At 55.9% G+C, this 19328-nt stretch overlaps 1 protein-coding gene across 1 annotated transcript in view; it reads right to left on the reverse strand.

Moving 5' to 3' along the window:
* Positions 1-5676: 5676 nt before the first annotated feature.
* FOXK1 (forkhead box K1) overlaps positions 5677-19328 on the reverse strand; it is a 53102-nt gene continuing 39450 nt past the window's right edge. The window contains exons 3-9 of the mRNA XM_079121080.1: positions 14774-14930; positions 14159-14305; positions 13392-13585; positions 12185-12351; positions 11812-12096; positions 10656-10880; positions 5677-10194 (exon numbers count right to left, since the gene is read on the reverse strand). Coding sequence (XP_078977206.1) covers positions 9917-10194; positions 10656-10880; positions 11812-12096; positions 12185-12351; positions 13392-13585; positions 14159-14305; positions 14774-14930 — 1453 coding nt within the window. The 3' untranslated portion in view covers positions 5677-9916. The remainder of the gene's footprint in view (positions 10195-10655; positions 10881-11811; positions 12097-12184; positions 12352-13391; positions 13586-14158; positions 14306-14773; positions 14931-19328) is intronic.

Raw genomic sequence — 19328 nt, forward strand, 5'->3', positions numbered from 1 at the left:
GAGGGCGGTCCCTCGGCCGATGGGTTTCGGCGCAGAGCGCCTGGGGGCGGGGCCAGGGGCTCCGGCTCTGTGAGTCTTTCTGCTTCGCGGATCGTGGACACTGCGCTTCCGGATCTCGCGCCCCATTGACCCCGGAACTGCTCGCGCGGTGCCCGGTCTTTAGAGCACCGTGTCACAGGGCCCCCTTCCAGTTTCTGTTTTGTGAACGGTTGGGTCGCGCCCAAGCCCCATGGAGGCGCGGCCCGGAAGTGGCACGTCATCTGCGACTTGCTACGGCTCGTAGCAGTTTTTATTTCAAAGTTTACGTTTACTTGGCACCGATTTCAGGCTGTACGTACAGCTTTAAAAATTTCATTCATTGCGCACCGGTAATTACTAGGATGTCGCTATCTCTTGCAGACGAAGCCAAGGCTGCGAGGGGGACGTGGGTTCCTATTAACTAAAAAACGGTTGAGGTTCCGCGGTTATGCTGGGCCCAGCGGCGGCATTCTCACCTGTAAACTGCGTGGGGGTGCTGGAGACACCAAGCTGCCGCGTCCAGCGTGATAAGCACCATGCCGCCTGAACTGAGCAGAAGAAAGGCCTGCTCGCGGCAGGCCCTGGGGGTGTGCCCAGGGACATCCTTAGCAGCATGCTGCCCTTTGTGGCCACAGCGTGGTGAATGGATGGGGTAGGGAACTAGAAGAACCCTTAACTGGTAGACACATTCAGTAACCATACAGGAGTGGGATTTGAGGGCTGGAAGAGGAAGGGAAACGCCAAAGACAACAGCAGATCTCTGGCTTGGGCACTGGGTGGTGCCATTCGTTTGGTATTGGAACAGAAAAGGAAGTTTGTGGAAAGTCCTTCAGTGAGCAAACCCTGATTCGGGTCCCTTCCTGTGTCAGGTACTCTGAAGAGTGTCGAATGGAGATGAATGTTCTTTAGGTTGGGTGGGTCAAGGTTAGGCCTTGAAGGGGAGACTCCTGGATGGCTGAAGGGGCTGGGCAGTTACCTATGGGGATTCTAGACACCTGTGCTTGACCTTGTTCCTGAAGATGCTTGAGCGTGGGCTGATGCTGAGGATGGAGATGGGAGCCCATTGATGGTGTGGAGTGGGATCGGGTGGCAACTAAGTAGGCAGCCTATGGATGCCTGCTGCACACTCAGCTTTCACATTTAAGGCGAACCATACATAGTGAAGTTTACAAATCTTAAGTGGATTTTTAAAATTTTTATTTTTACATTTTTATAAATTAGCGGCAAACTGGTGTTTAACTGGCCACATTGGTGGGGGACTGATTTGTGTTTCCTGCCATGGCCATTTCCATGCAGACCATTTCCCCTCCCTGTTGTCTCCACCTCTCCACTCCCCCAGAAATACTGCATACCAGACACATCACTTTTATTGCCAGAGATGAATTTGCCTCTTTCTATATCTCAGATAAATGGAACCACAAAATATTTAGCCTGTCTTGTTCATTCATAGGTATTTGTCTTGTTTCCAGATGCTGGCAATAATGAATCACACTGCAGCACATGATCCTTTGTCTCTCTAGGGATGTGCACTTGCTTTTCTGGTACATAACAAGTTCCCAGAGTAAATGGAACTATGCCAGTGATTCATATCTATCCCCCCCCTTCTCTCCATATACACCCACCCCAAGCTTTACTATCAAGGATTAATATTTGACCGGTTTTCTTAAAAAACTTGTTTGCATAAAAGGTTCTTTTAAGTTCTTGGTAGTGAACAATAGTCCTAAACACAATTTAAAAACAGATGCTAATTAGCGAATGCAATTCCCTAGAGGAAACTCATTCTCAAGCTTTTAATGAATCTGTTAATGTCACGGTAGGCTTATAGCTAGAACTGCACATCAGAAAAGGAGTGACCAGAAGAGAGGATGAGAAGCAAACAAACTTCAGCTGTCACTATGGACAACTGTGAAGTCTGAGAGATTCGGAGCAGCAAGACAGTCACAAGCATACACACCACAGAGCCTTGACAGGATATGTTTGTGGCAAACACACTTTTCCACAGATTTCCACTCAGAGGGACTCAGCAGTCCTGTCAATTTGGGGGCCTTGAGAAGAAGAACCAGCTTGGCTACAGATGACCAAGAGCACTCTGTCAGGACCTGACACCCTTCGCTCATCTGGTCTGTGAAGGCAGTGTCCATTTTGCATGAAAAGAGCTTATCCCAGGTTGAAGTGCTACAGCTGGAGAGTGGCAGGGCAAGAGCCTGACCCCAGGGCCAATGTCCAGCCATGTCTGCTCTGTAGCCCTCCATGCCCACACCACTACCAGGAATAGGCGAGGGCTCAGCACACACAGATGTGCATGCAGGTGCTCACCTGGGTGAGTGGCAGAAGGACCTGTGTCTGCCTTGGGCCCCTGAGGCAGCTCTGGGTACCTGCAGGTAGCCCTGACCGAGCTGTGGGTGTGGGCCCAAGAGCTGGCCCTTCCCTCGCATGTGTGAGGAGCAGACTCAAAACTGTCACATTCCTGAAGCTGCAGACACTCAGGCTCTGGGGCTTGGGAGTCCAAGTTCAGTAACCGAGGCACCTGTGGAAAGCACCTTTGTCTCTTGGCTTCTTTGGGGCAACAGAATACTAAGGACAAGTGAGAGGAAGCACAGCCCCCAAGGAGCTGCCCTTTGGTCTTTGGAGCACCTTGGGGATGCTCTCCAGGGAGCAGGAAGGCTGTGTCCAGGCCATCGGTCAGCCCATGTGTCCTTTCACAGCCACCCAACCACAAGGATCACATGGAGCCTTATTATCATTTCTTTAATATATAATTTTATTTCTGGTTATAGAAACAAATGCTAAGAGGAGAAACAAAACTTCCCCATCCACATACAACAATTTAATAGATAAAAGAACAGTTAAATGAAAAACAAAAAGTAGAAATTTTAAACTTTGTTATAGCTTTAAAACATTTAATGTCTGATACAATTAGAAATCACATTCAGATCTCAAACTTTAAAAAAAAAAAGTATGGCTCCGTAATAAAAAAATACTGTATCCCATATGAAATGAAAACCCAAGCTGGGCTGCTTTTGACGTGGGCCTGTTGGTTTTTCCGACTCCAGCGCTTGCTCCTGCCCATGGGGTTGGTGTGGGGATGCCACCCTGGGTGGGACATTTGCCCACTGCCATGGGACACATCCCAAGCTCGAGAACCAGAATCCCCACTTTATAGGATACCACTGCTTTTTAAAGCACTGATTATTAAACATACTGTGAAAATACTTCAGACAGCCACTGTAAAAAACAAAAAACCACACACACACATACACACGCTCCCCGAACAACACCCACCCCCCCAAATTATCTGTACAGGAGAATTATCATTCAGGTAAGAAAAATCAATTTCAGTATTGGCTTGAGCCCCTCCCAGCACGTGCCAAGCAGCCAGCCTTCAGGGACGCAGCAAAGCCTAAGGAAAGACCTGGAACAGCTCTCGCCTCTCCTTTCCTCTCTGCCACCTTTTCCTGAAGCAGGAATCAAGCTACATTAAGTTAAGGTATATAAGGAATCCAAAATGCCTCCCGCCAAGGGAAATTAGGGAGGGAAGGAAGGGCAAACAAAATATTTGATTTTAAATCCCCATTTTTATTGATTAAAAAAAAAGTCTGGCCCAGCTAACCCAGAAATTCAGCGGCCACAGGCACAGTTTGAATCCACACAGGCCAGAGTGGTTCACACAGGGGAAAAAACCTACTTAAGAGTCACAGGGCTCATCTGGGCTCAGCCAGCATATCTGGTAATTTGGGGACAGTGCTAGATGCTGAGGCCCTCAAGTGCTTCTACTGCAGGGAAAGAACCCCGGGGGAGTGTGCACCACGCTGGGACCCGTCCTGATCAGGCAGCCGCCGGGTCTCTGCTCACTGAGTCACGAGTATCTGATAAATCAGATGCCAGACCATTCCAGAAACAAGACTCCCAGATAAAGAATCTGAGGCAAGGCTCTTCTAATTCTCCTCTGGCTCTCTCATGGGAAGTGGGCAAGCAGCGAAGGCGAGAGCCACCTGGAGCCCTCTCTAAGTGTCCTCAGCAGCCTTCCAGTGACTGAAAGCAGGCGGCAGCTTGAAGATGCTGCTGGCTTGGGCCTGGGACCCCAGGGGTCCTCTATGCCAGTGACTGGTGGCTTAACCCAAGTACAGAGAAGGATCCGCTGCTGCTCACCACCCAGGGCTTCCTTGTCACCACACTGTCCCTTGGCTAGAAGGACAAGCAGGTGCTGAGAATGAATACAATCCTATGACTGGGTCTCTCCCCAGAGAGGTGCAGGACGCCTAAAACAGGATGCCTAATTGTTCTCTAGAACACTGCGTGGCCCCAACCAGCTATTAGGGCAAGTAAAGGAAGCTTACTCCATGGCTCACTGAGAAGGCTCTTCATTTCAGTCCTGAACAAAAATGCAGTGGAAGAGGCCATCTGGGCAACAGGCGGGGCTTCTGGGAAAAGCTCATGCTCTGGTGGGCCCGAGGGTGTACCATTCCAAGAAAGGACGCTTCCCAGGGCAGGAGTCTGTCCTCGGCAGCAGGGACAGACTCATGGCCGTGGTGTGACCACAGGCACAGTGAGGCTCACCACAGGATCCTGCTGACTACTCCCTCCTGCGCTCTCAGTATTATCCCCAAGAACCTCCCTGCCACCTCTGGGGAACAGCACCTGGCTCTCATGCCCACATGGAACCTCTGGTGATGGGCATCTTGTTGGCCCCACCTCTGTGGCAGCACTGCCCTGGCTGCTAAACCCAGACCACCCAGATGTAGCTCTGAAATGTTCCCTCCAGCAGCAGAGCTGAGACCTGGAAAGGGGAGCTTGGCTTGGCTGAAAAGAGCAGACAGCTAGCGCAGGGGGCTGAGTAACAAGACCACTCCGGGGTCTTTTTTTGTTTTGTTTTGTTTTTTAAACATTAAGTGTAAAATTTTATTCTCTAAACAAAATCAGTGGAATGGGTCTGTTTTTTAGTTCAGGTTGGAGGAAACGCCCACGGTAGTGTCACAAAGTCCCATGCTGCCTGGGTTGCAGACAGGCCAGCAAAGCTGCTCCACACAGGGCCATCCCTTCTACACCTCTAACATCTGAAGTTCAGACAGGCCACGGGGAAGGGTCACCTCTCATGGAACGTGGCCCAGCTCACCGCCCGCAGTGCTGCAGTACTGCTGGCACACCCCGTCCCTCCAGCATCCAGCGCAGCAGCTTTTGGTACTGAGAGAAAATGCAAGGAGCAGATGTGTTGCACCAGACCCGAGAAAGGACAGCGTGCATGGGTGGCCAGGACCAGGTCCTGAGCACCCCAAAACTCTAGTGTGACAACAAGGCATGCAGAAAGCAACTTGTACAACGCAAGGGAGCCGTAAAGGTCAGGAGCACAGAGGAAGCGGGCAGGCGGAGCTGGGCGCGCGACCTCTGCTCCAGTCTGTACTCTGCCCTCACCTCGGGGCCCAGGTACACACTGGGGAGCCTCCAAAGCCAAATCCCCGCTGAAGACCAGTCCTGTCTTCATAGCAGCAATTGGAACAATCTGAATTGTTCTTATTAATTAATATTGCTTCTAGGCAGAGGTATCTGAAGGAGCCCTGAGAGGAGGCCACGGGCAAGCGCATTTCCGTCCTACGCCAAGACCAGGACCTGGTCAGCTGGGCTCTGCTTTCCGTGCTCAGCTGAGTGGCCCAAGACAGCGCAGGCTCCTGATCGGCACACAGGGACTTTTTTCTTTTTACTAGTACAGAGTCATACAATCGCTTTCATGCTCACCATGGAGCAAGCTACTCAGCACTGAGGTGCGCTCTCAGAGGGCCAAGGAGTGCCCAGGACAGGTGGGCGTGTCCCCAGAAATGGCTCTGTCCCTCAGACCAGATGAAGTCACTCAGGTACAGAGGGGAATCTGAGGCTTCTGAAGAAGAGCAGAGAGCCCCTCCCACCAGGTGGATCTGTTCCCGGCTTCGAGAGCCACGAAAAACCCTTTCTTCTCTATCCTCCTGCATTCTACTGAGCTCTCGCTTTTTCAGATGAGGTCTGTTCTTCATGAAGGACACAGACTCTGAAGTCAGAGAGTGGCTTTCTCCTCCTGGTCTCCGACTCTCCCAGTGTGGAGATTTCTGCCTACAGAGAGGAAACCTGGCACCCGGTTCTCTGGAAACTCCCAGCTCACTTGGAATGTTCTGTGAGGCTCTTCTTCATTTCAGAGGAAATGATGAGTGTTAGCTAAAACGACACCCATGACCTCAAGCCAATCTTTCTCCAGGCCTGGCGAGGGACAGCAAAGAGCCCTAGGAGTGCGTGCTGAGATCAGTCACCCCCCTGGAGACTGAGGTGGCCTGGAGGCCAGGAGGTCTCTGTCCCTGCCATGGTGAAGCTCCACCAGATCTGTCCCCTCCCAACTTGAGAAACACGCAAGCGCGAACCTAGGACCATGAAATGCCCATCTCAACAACTCCCAAGTCCACCCCCACCCTTTCCATTCGACTTGGGTCTAAATAACAGAAACAGAAAATATAAAAACCCAGAAACCCCAACTAGGAACAAACTAGACTGTGGGTGGAAGCTAAGGGGCCTCCAGCTCCTGGCCTGCTCCCCAGCCTGCACCTCCCTGCCTAGCCTTGAGGCAGTGGGTTAGTCCCCTTAGACACCAGAGGCAGCAACGCCAGAAGAGTGTGGAAGGCAAGTGCCACCAACTGCCGCTGGACACAGGGACAGAGGGATGCACATGGAGGTCCCAGCAGTAGGTGAGCTGTCGGGGCAGCTCCTCACCACCAGCACCTCGCCACCTTGCCCCGGAGGGTGGCCATTTTCACACCTTCCTGCATCTGAGTCATGAGCCACTGGCCAGGACCTGGGTCTCTGAGGAAGCTCTAGTCAAAGCAGGTCAAGGGGGGAGGGGTCTTCCCAGGCTGTCACCTGCACCTGGGGCCTCTGGCCTCCACCGTGGGCCATGCCAGAAGCCTAGAGCCCAGCATGACCAGAGCAGGTACTCTTACTCCAGGTCTGTAGTGACACTGGCTCTGTGCCAGAGTGGAGTCATTTCCAGCCCCACCCGCCATCCTCTCTGGGTGAGTTCAGCCCACCCTCAACCACCTAAAAGGCCCGAGCCCTGTGGCAGTGGTCCTCCGGCCCCCCAGCTCGGACTCTGGCTTCCATGACAGGCTCAGCTGCAAGGCCCTGCCTGGTGGCTCTAAGCACATTGCGGAGCTCTGGCTGGGATGTGTATCTCCTCTGGGCACTGACCATGCCCAGGTCTCTGACTGCTGGCTCCAGGACAAGTTCTGGCAGGAGCCAGGTATGCCACTGGGTGGATGACCAAAAGCCTTTCAAAACACTGTTTATGAACCCAGGTAGCATTCCAGGGCCAGCCTCCCCACCCCCACCCTGCTGAGTGCACTGAACCCGAGGGCACTTCTCTGTCCCTCTTCTTGGACCCTCCCTGAGCCAGACACTGGGAGAGTCCCTGCCCTTCCTGCCACCTCTTCCCCTCTCCTGGGCAGCGTTCACAGTGACATGTCACTGACAGGACAGGGACCAGAGTGTCTCAGAAGCTGGGAGAGCAAATGTGTAGGAACCAGAGTAAGGAGACCTGGAACGTGACATGCAGGGACCCACACTCCTGGGCAGAGTCGCCATCCAGCACCTTCTGTGGCCATCATGACAGTCCAGAAACAAACAGAATCCCCCTGGGAGGTGAACTCGTGCAGCCTGGGAGTAAAGAACCAGGGAAGGGGAAGAAGCATCCAGTGACCCTAACGTCCCTGTCACAGGTCTTCGCCTAGTAGGGCTCTCCCTGTTCCTGCTTACCCAACCCAACCACGCACCCACCAGGCACACGGGAAGGATGCACGCACAGGAGGCCCAGGAAGGGGAAGGTAGAGCCGCCACACTAGGGGGTGGCGGTGGCAGAGCCATGATGGCAGGCCACCCTTACCCTGCCTGTCTCCCACAACGTCACCAAAGGCCACAGGACAGACTTCGAAGGGCTTATTTCCCATTCAGGGGTTAGTGCCATAGAAACCACTGGTCTGAGGAGCCTTAAAAGGGACAGAGAAGGGTCTTCCCTGCAGGCAGAGGGAAGAGGGCAGGACACTCCGCACCTGCCCCTAGTGGGGTGGGACCAGGGGTTCACCCCTTGTCTTCTAGTGACGCAGGTGAACGTCCTCCTTGCCAAGCAGATACCTGACTAATGGGTGAGGGGACATGCAGCAGCAAGACAGGGCCCACCCCTCCTGCCCCAAGCTCCAGCCGCACTCTCCTTGCCCTAGCTCCACATCACCCGAGGAAGCGTCCCCTTCATTTTGAGGCAGCATGGGCCCTGCCACTCTCTGCTGTCCAGGGACTGGGTGTTCCTGAGCCCTCCACTCAGGACCAGGACTGAGGAAGCTGCTCCGCTGTCAAGAGGCGGTGAGGCCAAGGACAGGCGCTGCCCTGGAGTGCTGGGGTCTAGTCGTGGACCAGCACAGGAGCGACGGCCACCGCAGGGCCAACTTACACAGATGCACGAGTGCTTTCTCAGTGTCCTCCAGGAGTGGCCCAGGGCTCCGATCTCATCCCAACTGGGCCAAATGGTCCGTTGCTCCATGACTCCATGGCTCTGGCTTCGCTCCTGCTCCTGTGCCATATCTCGAAGTGCCACTGGCCGTATGGACACAGAGGGACATCCTAGGTGCCCTGGAGCCCCTTGACTGCCTGGAGGGAGCTTTCTGTCCTTTGGTTCTCACCTTGTTGAGATCAAACACCAGCAGACCTGGCATGGGCCCGCCTGCCAACTGCTGCCTCGTGGGTAGTTTCCTTTCTGCGAAGTGACCAAAGTCCCCGAGCTTCTGACAGAAGGACTGGTTCCAATTTCAAACAGTGGATGAATGTGGGGGAGGTCAGGAAACTGGAATGTGGTGGGAAAGGCAGTGTGAGCAGGCATGTCCCAGTGGATCCCCAGACCTGGGACAGAGCTGTGGGACCTTGGGGTTTACCCCTGGTCTTCTGGTGACACACGTGAACGTCCTCCTTGCCAAGCAGGCACTTGACTTCTGCCCGGAGCACCAGCAGCCCCGTTTCCTGGGCACGCGGCTCGACACATGTGTCCAGGTTTGGCTGGATGCTGCAGCTGCTGACTTCGGACTGACCTTTCACCCAAAGCACCTTGACAGAGGCAGCAGCGCGGAGCCTTCTTGAAGTTATCAGACAGGGCTGACGCCAGGAGAACACCGACCAGTGCTGCTCATCGGTCCAGGCAGAAGCCTTGGAGGACCGTCAGCCCTCTTGTGTGTGCCTCAGATTTGTGACGAGCCTGCATTCCATGTTTAAACAACAAAAATACTCGGGGTCCAAAGCCAAACCAGACACCCCCACTCTAATTAATGCCAATATTTTCTACGTCACTTTGGAAAAGACACCATAAAACAGTACATGAGTTGGCAGTTCCTGCCTTTTTCTTGCCTATTCCCCACCTATGACAAACAGGAATTCGTCCCATTCCCGTCCCCACTAGGAGGCCTTGGCTGGCACCTTGCTGAGCTTCTGTCCGGTTCTCCAGGCAAAGGTTGCTGCCCCAACAAAGGCCCTGAGGCCGGCATCCTCCTCCCAGTGGGTGGGTGGTCTTGATGGGTTCCTGAGGTTCTGGGTTAGACCTTCTCCCCACGCCCTCGACCAAAGGGCCCGGAGAGGCAGCGGTGCCAGGGGAGTGGGAAATAAACACACGCGATCCCCAGGACCAGACGATCAGTTGTCGGACTTGTTTATGTGTTTTTGTTTCACACCATGGGAGGGCAGGAGGCAAGTGGGAAGGATGGGTGTTCCAGGCATGGTGGCTGCTGCTCAGGTGGCACGTGCTGCAGGCAGCCCTGGGGCTTCTCTCCTGGGTCCGCGAGCACAGCCGTCTGCACCGTGGGCCCTGCTCGGGTTCCTGTGGTGTGTCCCGCTCCACCCTGTGCAGGTGACTTCACTCTCCAGTGCCTGGGCCCTGTGGGCCGGCAGCTGCCATCACCCCAGCCTGTGCGGTCACTGTCCCACTGGGTTCCTCCACCCGGGACCTTTTGACCTCAGGTTCCCCACTGGAGGAGGCCGAGGTGGCGTTGGAGGTGGCTGGGGTCGGGGTGGCATTGGCCGCCATGACTGCTGCTGATGGCTCCTCAGGCCCCACCTCGCACACCCTGGTGACCACCACAGGCGTGGACGAACTTGCCTGGGCTGCGAGGAGCTGCAGGGGGCTGGTGAGGGCTGGTGGAGGAAGGAGAGGTTACGGGGGAATTGGCGGAGGACCCACACTGATTCCCCCAAACAGCCAAGGGCTCAGCCAACTGGAGGGGCCTGGCCCCAGTCCCTGGGTCTGCCCTGCTGCCCAGCTCCTGGCTTCTCTGGGGTGGGACCCTTCCGCCTCCTCCTTCTCTAACTGCCCAAGGCACATTTGCTCTTGACTCCCTCCAGCGGGCCAGCGGCCCACCTCAGGGCTTCTCCTACTGATCCCTAGATACACCCGGGGTTCCGCCCTCACCTTCACACAACTCCACCTGCCTGGAACCACCCACTCAGACCTGAGCCCACTCTGGCCCGGGCCCTGCCCCATGTCCTGGCCATCTGGTCTCCCTCCTGTGCTCTACTGGAAAAGCCTGGTTGCTGCGCTGCTTGTGGGCACAGCCCCACGGCTCAGGACTCAGGCTGGGACAAGGGCGGGGCCTCACCGTAAGCGTTGCCGGCTAGACTATTCGTGGGAACAGCATGCTTTCCGTTCTGAGTGACGGCCCGGACTGGGAGATGGTGCTGCCCGATGGTCACTGGTGTGGCTGGCTGCAGGATGGTGACTGTGTGTCCGGGAACCCCAGGGGCCATCTGACTGGCCACTGTCTGGATGACTCGGCTGGCTGCAGGGATGGTGGCAAACGCAATGGTGGGTTTCTCCTCCAGGCCTGTGGGGCACGAAGTGAATCAGAACCACACTTGGGGGGCATGGGATGTAGCTCGGGGGCTGAGCACTCGCCTAGCACATGCAGACCCTGAGTTCAATCTCTGGCACTGCACACAAAACACAACAAAACCTGACTACTTCAGGCCAACGACTGCCACAGGTGCCCGGGAGCTGGACCTGCAGGCAGGTGGGAGGAGGGAGCCGCCAGGGGGAAACTGCTTCTCCGAGGAAAATCCCAGAGGAAGCGTGTCTCAAAACACCAAAACAATCCAGAGGACTGTGAAAAAGTGTACCTTGAGCTTGAACCAAGCCAAATCCCAAATTTAATCTGCAAAATAGAAAGTATTGTTTGGAACAAAATGATTTTGTTTTAGAGCCATAGCTTCCTTTACCAAAAGACAGTTTGTATTATGATGGATTAAAATAAAAAATGACCGCTGAGATTGAGTGGGCAGTAGTCAATGATGACAGAGATGCTGTGTAACACGGAAGTGCTCTAGGGGGTGTCTACCCCGGGCGTCCCCTGGGCTCTGGACTTCTTTTAGGAACTTATAGCATGACTTTTCCCTTCCAATAACTTCTAAAGACTCCTCGCCAGGGGCTCTAAAGAAATCGCCCTCCCAGGCTTATTCCTCCTCCTTGAGAAAATGTTACATTACTTGGAACTTAATTCAGAGTCGCTTTGAGGAGAAACAAGATTCAAGGGAATAGCCATGTGCTTTAAAGGCCTGCCCATCTGCAGTCAGGCAAGCAGGCACCTGGGGACAGTCAGTGATGCCTTAAAAGGACATGACCCCAGGTTGCAGCAGCAGAGACCCGTCCTCCTGAGCCTCCGCCCCGACAGGTGGGCTCTGAGACCCGAGGCCCAGGCCTGGGCAGCGACAACGTCTGCAGTGAGTCCTGGCAGAGATGGCGGCTGCAGCTAACATTACCTCTGGCTTCACTGCCCAAGTCCAGCACGGTCGTGCCCGCGGCATCATGGGAGGCCCCTGCTGAGCCCTGGCTGGCAAGGATGTATCCGTTGGCTGAGCTGGCGGAGGTGGTGACTACCCTGACCATGGTGACGGTGGGGGCTTGCTGCACAACGTGGATGGCATGGCCCGAGGGCTGCTGTGAGGTCACTATGGAAGCTGGCATGTAGGCAACAGGCTTGGCCACTAAGTTGGACGGTCGGGGAGGCACAGCCATGATCACTGGCTGCGCGCTGACGGGGGAGCCTGCATGGAGCAGAGGGAGAAAGGACAGTGACCCTGCTAGCCCTCTTTAGAGCTGTCTTAGCCAGAAAAGGGCAAGACCAGGCCTCACCGGGCGCACTTTGGGAACACCGATATTCGGGAACGGAGGCTGACTTGGACCCCAGGTCAGGGTCGTGTGGAATGGGGGAGCCCTCCCGAGACAGGCACTCTGGAGTCTGCAGGCCACTGGAACGAGGGGACATCAGCCCAGGGTGAGTGGGTGAAGCTGGAGCACTCCTGAAAAAGGAAGAAGAAAGGACCGTTGTGCTAAGTTGACATGTCACGGAATGAAAAGGACCTGCAAGATGTCACACGCCACAGCGTCAGCCCCATACACTCCCCACTTAATACTTCCTGGGGCTCCTCTGTCCCCAAGGCATGTCCAACTGGGTCACCCGGTGATACAGATCTAGAACTGCCAGCTCCACTCAGTGGGGTGCCGAGTGTGGGGTGCTCCCTTACGGGAGGCATGGCGCTGTTTATGGCTTCCCAGTCATGCCACAGTCAACAGTGTTTATCTCCTGAAAGGTACCAGCCATCCTCAAGAGTGGCTCAGCTTCTGTGTCACAGGACACAGCTCTAGTTGGACGGCCAGCATGACCAGTTTGCCCAAGAACCACTGAGCCTGGGGCCCGGGGCCGCCTGTCACAGGACAGACTGAAACAGGCCAGAGCGGAGAGCACAGAGCTAACGCTCCTCCTGCGAGGCCCTCCACCCTCACGCCGGAGCCTCTCATCTGACAGGTGACCTTGGGAAGAGCGGCTGACCCATCAAGGGGCAGTCTGCTCCTCGAAACCAAGTGTGGCCAGGAATGAGCCTCCACCCACGAGGCAGGTGACTGTGCTGAAGCTGCCAGTGACCAGCGGGAGGGTCCACCTGACTGCCTGTCAGTCACAGAATCCACTCGATCCATAGCAGAATTGCTTTTGAGTTCAACCAGCCTCATTCTCGTCTGCCCTTCAAAGGTCTGGACTGCATTAGGGAGGGGAGCAGCTGGCCGTGCTCAGGACCCCTTGAGTCCCTGGCAGAAAGTGTGGGTCCGCAGAACTGACACGTATCCATCTTCAGACGGAACCTCTGCCCATTGCACCTCGCGTTTCTGCTTCTAAGAGCTAACACCTGCGAGAAGCTGTCAACATCTACCAACAACGTGATGACGAGTCCAGAAGGTGTCTCTCAAGAACAGGGGGAGTTTTATGGTGTCCAGAACAACCCTGTGACCTCTACATCTGGGAAAGTCGACTTTCCTACGAGTACAAGGACAGTAGGGGACTTACCGTGAGGACAGAGGCCCAAAGGGGGTACGGAAGCAGGAGACACCCCTCTGTCTCCGTTTTCGGAACGCCTGTTCCACGAGCTTGGCTTCCGAGGCAGGGTCTATTCGCCAGAAAGAGCCCTTCCCAGGTTCCTCCTGGGAGCGTGGGACTTTGATAAAGTAACGGTTCAGAGAGAGGTTGTGCCGGATAGAATTCTGCAGGGAGGGAGAGACAGGCACTGGTCACTAGCACGTCAGAACAGATCCCACTGCCCCGAATCCACATGGAAGGAGTTGCAGGACCGGAGGCGACAGGCACGGCCTTGCCTGCCTCATGGCTGCCGGGGGACTGTGCCTCCTGGGGACGTCCTGGGCCTGGGGCAGCTGTCCCACCCAAATGCCTCTCAGGTGAATCCTGTCACTGTTCTCTACAGAGAAAGCAAATCAGGAAGACAAGCCACACCCGGGAGCACGTCTGCAGCACAGGTTCAGGCTGGTCTTGAATAAACCAGCCGATGGGAAACGTGACCACGGAAACGGAAACGCAAACAGCAGGACCCGTGTGAGCTCTGCCTGCCGAAGGCCCCGTCCTCCCTGAAGGCGGACACCGACCCACACCCGCGTAACACTGCGTCCTTCCACAACGACACAGGCTCCCACTCGAGCAGGCCGGGGAGCGCAGCAGGTGTGGAGGGGGGTCAAGAGATGCCGGCTGCACCACGCGGCGCCACACAGCGACGGCCCCACCCCCGAAGGCTGCGAGAGACCTGCCCGAGCACCCAGCCTCACCTGCCAGCCCTTGTCAGCCGTCCTGTAGTAGGGGTAATGCTTGGTGATGTGGGCGTAGATGCCACTTAGTGTTAGCTGCCGGTCCTGCGCCGAGGAGATGGCCTGCACGATCAGCTGAGCGTAGGAGTAGGGCGGCTTCGACTCATCCTGCGGGAAGCAGACCACAGTTCCCTGGAGGAGGCGCAGGACCTGCTGGGCCTCCTGCTCCCAGAAGCCCGGTGGGTGGGTCTAGATCAAGTCCCCATGCTTGAGCTACACTCAGCAGAGCCGCTGGAGCCGCACGGGGAGGAGAAATGGGGTCTCCATCGTGATCTGATTTTGGAACTCCTTACCTGCTCGACAGTCAAGTCAGTTACCAGATGGAAATGAACCAAGACACAGTCATAAGGGAAAATGTGTCATTCTGCTCAACGTCATTGTCCTTAACACTGAAACCATTCTGTCAGGAGCAGAAGGAACAAGGAGGAGCAGGGTGGACGTCCCCGAGCCATCGCAAATGGCCAGGGAAGGTCAGAAGCTCTACCCGCCACCCTGTACCCTGGAGCACCTGGTTTGTGGCACCCAGGGAGCCTCTACTACCCAGTCCTGGTCACTATGCACATCTGAGGCTCGGACCTTGGGACTGTCCCCGCCGGACGCGTCTGCCTGCTGCTCTGAGGCGGCCTTCGCTGCAAACTCTGCGGCAAGCTGCAGGTCCGAGGTCACATTCTGGACGAAGCGGTAGCCAGAGGACCCAGCTCCACGTGGACTGGCCGGGCAGGAGTTGGGGACACTGAAGGGAGGAAAGGGCATACTGTGAGTTCACAACCCGGGGAAGGAGGACTCTGGGCAGGACACGGTTTCAGGACCACCCTGGATGGGGCGCGGGAACTCAGTATTCTACTGGAAGAACCGTCACACGGCCAACCCTCCTCAAAGAGGGAGAAACACAGCTGGAGACAGAGGTCACAGTGTTAGGACTCTGGAGACAGCAATTGTGTTTTTATTCTGGCAGAAAGCTCTGCTCCAAGGCAAAGCCACCTCAGGTCCCAAGCCAGGAGACAGGCCCATCCTTGCCTGGCAGGGCTGAGGTGTGGTGCAGAAGCCTCAGCACCAGGCAGGAGGGAGCCCGGGCTCATGCGAGCCATGGGCTTGTGCTAAGGTGTCCACAAGATGGCACCCCAAGAAAAGGCTCACGGTCAAGATAGCCAGCTGTACCGTAAAGAGAGGCGCCAGGGCCTAATGGACAAAGAACGACGGACAATCGGACATAACTTTCCTATGTTCATAAATACACCACAGTGAAACTCCACACCACGTACAACCACAAGAATGGGATCCTAATTGGAATAAGTCAGACTCCATGTATGTGTGTCAAAATACCCTACTGCCATGTGTATCTAAGAAGAACCAAAAAGTAAAACAACTTGTGCACACGCAATCATAGTGGAATATGTAAATAGTGGGATATTCGTAATAACCAAAAGATGAAAATAACTCAAATGTCCATTAACAGTGAATTGAGAGCACTTGCCTGGCACCTGTGAGGCACTGGGTTCGATCCTCAGCACCACATAAAAATAAACAAACAAAATGAAGGTATTCTGTCCACCTACAGCTACAAAAAATTAACAAAACTAAACAAAACAGTGAATTGATAAATAAAATGTGGTCTGTCCATTTTTAAAAAAAGAGAGAACCATGGACAGTTGAAGCAGGGCACATGGGTCTCCCTGGGTCAGGCAATGGCTCAGCCTGGCTCTCCTGCACCCTGTCACCCCTCCTCCTGGGCAGGAGCCACAGCCCACAGCTGGACGCGACACCACAGGGTGGACCACCCTGCCCTCCAGGACGTATGCAGGAGAGTGGGGCTCCCTGCACCCCGGGGCTGTGCGTGCTAACAGCCTGCTTCCCCTGATTAATTAGACAGGCTCTGGCTATCAAACCACATCAAAATTCTGATTCTGAAAATGACTTCTCAAAACTTGGAGAGAAAACCAACTGAATATGGCAAGTGAGTGCAGGAGCCCAGATCAGAAGCGTTTCTGGTCCTTGTCCTGCCCACTTGGGGCCCTGCCTCACTGTACCAGTAGCAAGGGCAGGCCTGTGGTGCCACCCCCACCCAGGGCCTGTGATGACAGGAGGCCAGGCTGGGGAGGGAACGCGCCTCTGGTGTCTGCCCTTTGGGAGCCCAGAACTCTCTGGATGGTCACAGGTCTCCAAGAGACCTGCCCTGTGCTCTGTTCCCTCGTCTCAGCGTCTGCCAGGATGTCCCCTCTCCAGCTGTCCAAACAAGATGTGGCCACTCAGCCCAGACACTGCCCTCTTGGGGCGCCCTCCTGCATACTCACTGGTGCCCCACTGGCCGCAGGACAGGGCACCCATGGGAGCCACCCCCACGTGCCCAGGGCTCAAGAAACGCTCACTGGGTGGAGGAAGGAATGAACGAAAACCAGACAGACAGACGCCGCACTGACCAGAGGAGGAACTCGATTTCGCTCACCAGCTCTGCGGTAATGAGCTGCTGCAAACCAAGCAGAATTCCGAGGGCTCTAATTGGAGGATTCTTACTCCCTTGGCCACCTGAGTCCCCAGTGGGTAGAGACAGGTCAATTCTGTGCCTACAGAAACCTTACTCAGGCGGTGCCCCACCCTGCACCACACACTTTTAGGAGCTGGCTTAAGGCCTGGTCACACGGAGACTGAAAACCATAAATGAGCTGCGAGCGGGAGAAACAAAATCAAAATCTTTCCTGAATTTAACTCTGAACCTAAACTTCTAAACCCAAGTGTGCAGGCGAGGGAAGGATTTGCCGGTAATAGCGTGCACACGGTGAGAACTCAGGGATGCTTCCATCGGGAGCCAGGTTCCACCAGCAGCAGCACCAGGGTGGGCTTGAGGGGACCGAGACCTGGCTGCTGGGCGGCCTCTGGGGACTTCCTGGAAATTCCCAAGGACTGGGGTAGAGTGTCCCCCGTGACAGGAGACCAGGAGGTGCCACTCAGCTTACCTGCAGGAGGCCCTGCTGCAGGGTCCAGGGTTTCCTGAGTGATGGTGGAAAATGCGTCCTACCTCCAGGAGGCGAAGCCCGCGCGCGGGAGCCGATGGAGACGACCCTCCAGGCTCAGCCAAGGTCGGCTCAAAACCTGCGGTCTGGACCTGGTTGTGCCTGCAGCCAAGGTGCACCGGGGCGTGTTGCCCAGCGGTTTCCCAGAAGCGCCTGGTAGGGGACGGGGGCGAGGTGCCTGCTCGCCCAGCCTTTCCTGCCCTCGAAGCGGCTCTGGTCTCAATGTGCCCATTCAGCCGCTGGCCCCAGAGGGCTGTGCCGGGGACAGCCACCCTGACGCTAGGCCTCCACCCAGGAGGAGGTGAGAAGATGCCACAGGGCCTGGAAAAACCCAGGGCTAGGAAACCGGGATCAAGGAAGGGCTGGAACACCCACAGCCACGGTGGACAGGGCTTTCGAGCTGGGGCATGGGCTCCTGGCCTAGGGGCCACTCTGGGAAAGCTGGCCAAGGTCCTCAGGGTCTGACATCAAGTGTTCTGTCTCCTCCACTGAAAAACTCTCTGACGGCAATTTTTGGGAAAAGAAAAATCTTAACAAGCCAGTGTAAACACACACACACCGCATCTCTTCAGGGGCCGATGGCCTCAGCCCCGCCTGGACCCCAGGCGTCATTCCAGGAAAAAGACCCACGCTCTGCCTCAGGGAAGAGTCTGGGGACGTGGCCTGACCACTCCCCGCTGGACTCTAAATTCTGGATGGGGTGAAAGAGCTGGGCTGAGCAGTGACCAGCCAAAACCACCATGTGGAACGAAGGCCGGTCCTCCCAACTCCAGACTGAGCTGGGGGCTGCAGGAAACGGCACTCCAGACGGCTGCCACTCACCCCGCTTCCCTTTTATGGAAAACAATTCCTAAATCCCATTTCCGCTTCAGGCAAGAAAGCTTGGAAGCGCTGAGTGAGCTCCCGAGGGCTGGCCAATCCTGGCAACAGCCTGCTGTGGCCAGGACAACCCCATGCTGGCCCCATGACAGCTGGGGCCACACCCTGGAGGCAGGTCTGGAAGCGCTCTGGTAGCGGCCCAGGGCATGCCTGGAAACACACTTCTGGCGTCCAGGGCACTGGACAGGCTGGACGGCCGATGGCCCTCTGTCTCACTGCAGTAAGAATTCAGGTCGGGGAAAAGGAATCCACAGCCAGCCAAAGACACCCCTGGGGTGCCTACCAGGCCAGCCTCCAAGCCCAAGACAGGCCTTCTCCAGGCACAGTGCCCCCATTCCTCCAGCTGACTCTGCCAGGGGTCCTCTGACCACCCGCACCTCCAGTCTGTCCCTGCAGTCAAAGCACAGACCCCAGGACCGCCTGGGGCAGGAGGGCAGCTATGCAGAACAGAGGCAGCCACAGTCTGAGAGAAGTGCCTGGACCCCACCCACCCTGGACCTCTGACCCCAGGGGAGACAAGGCTGATGCCACAGGCCAGGTCAAGTCAGTGCCCGGAACATTTGTTGGGCTGGGGCGGCTGTGGGAGGGCTCCGTGTCCTCTGCATCCTTGGGGCTCTGCCTGGAGGAGGAGGCTGGTCTCACTGGCAGAGGCCACTTAGGGCCCTGCCCAAGTCTGGTCCCTACCACCCTGTTCCAGAGCCTAAAGGCCAGCTGAGCTGTGCCTGTCTTCAGACAAGCTTCCACCAGGTGGGGGGGGGGGGTGCAAAACAGAACAAGGAGGAGGGGACACAGACGAGACCACCACATGCCAGGGAGAAGAAAAAACTCAGAACAAGACATGGCACGTATCCTCCTAGGGGAAGAGAGGCCGTACCCAGGAGCCGGCAAGGGCAGTGTGAGAACGAGAGAAGATGCTCCTAAAAATTAAACCAAAAAAAGGGAGGGAAAAAAACCAATAAAGGGTGGAAGGGGGAGAGACTAGAGGACGTCCTGGGAACCAGCGCAAGAGCCCAGAGGGGACAGAGGCATGGAGGGACAGGGCACGCCCCTGTACGGAGGACAAGAAGTGGAGTGTGGTCATGTGGGCCCTAAGAGGATGTCCTGGAGTCAAGGAAGTGAGTCCTTAGTCTGAAGGGACCCACTTAGTGTCTGGGCAGGGGATGGAAAAGAATCCCCCCACCCCCCCAGGGTCTTGGGGGAAAACGTTAGGAACCAGACAGCATCCAGCATCCAGCTTCTTACAA

This window comes from Sciurus vulgaris (genome assembly GCF_902686455.1).
Source record: "Sciurus vulgaris genome assembly, chromosome: 18".
Taxonomy (NCBI): Eukaryota; Metazoa; Chordata; class Mammalia; order Rodentia; family Sciuridae; genus Sciurus; species Sciurus vulgaris.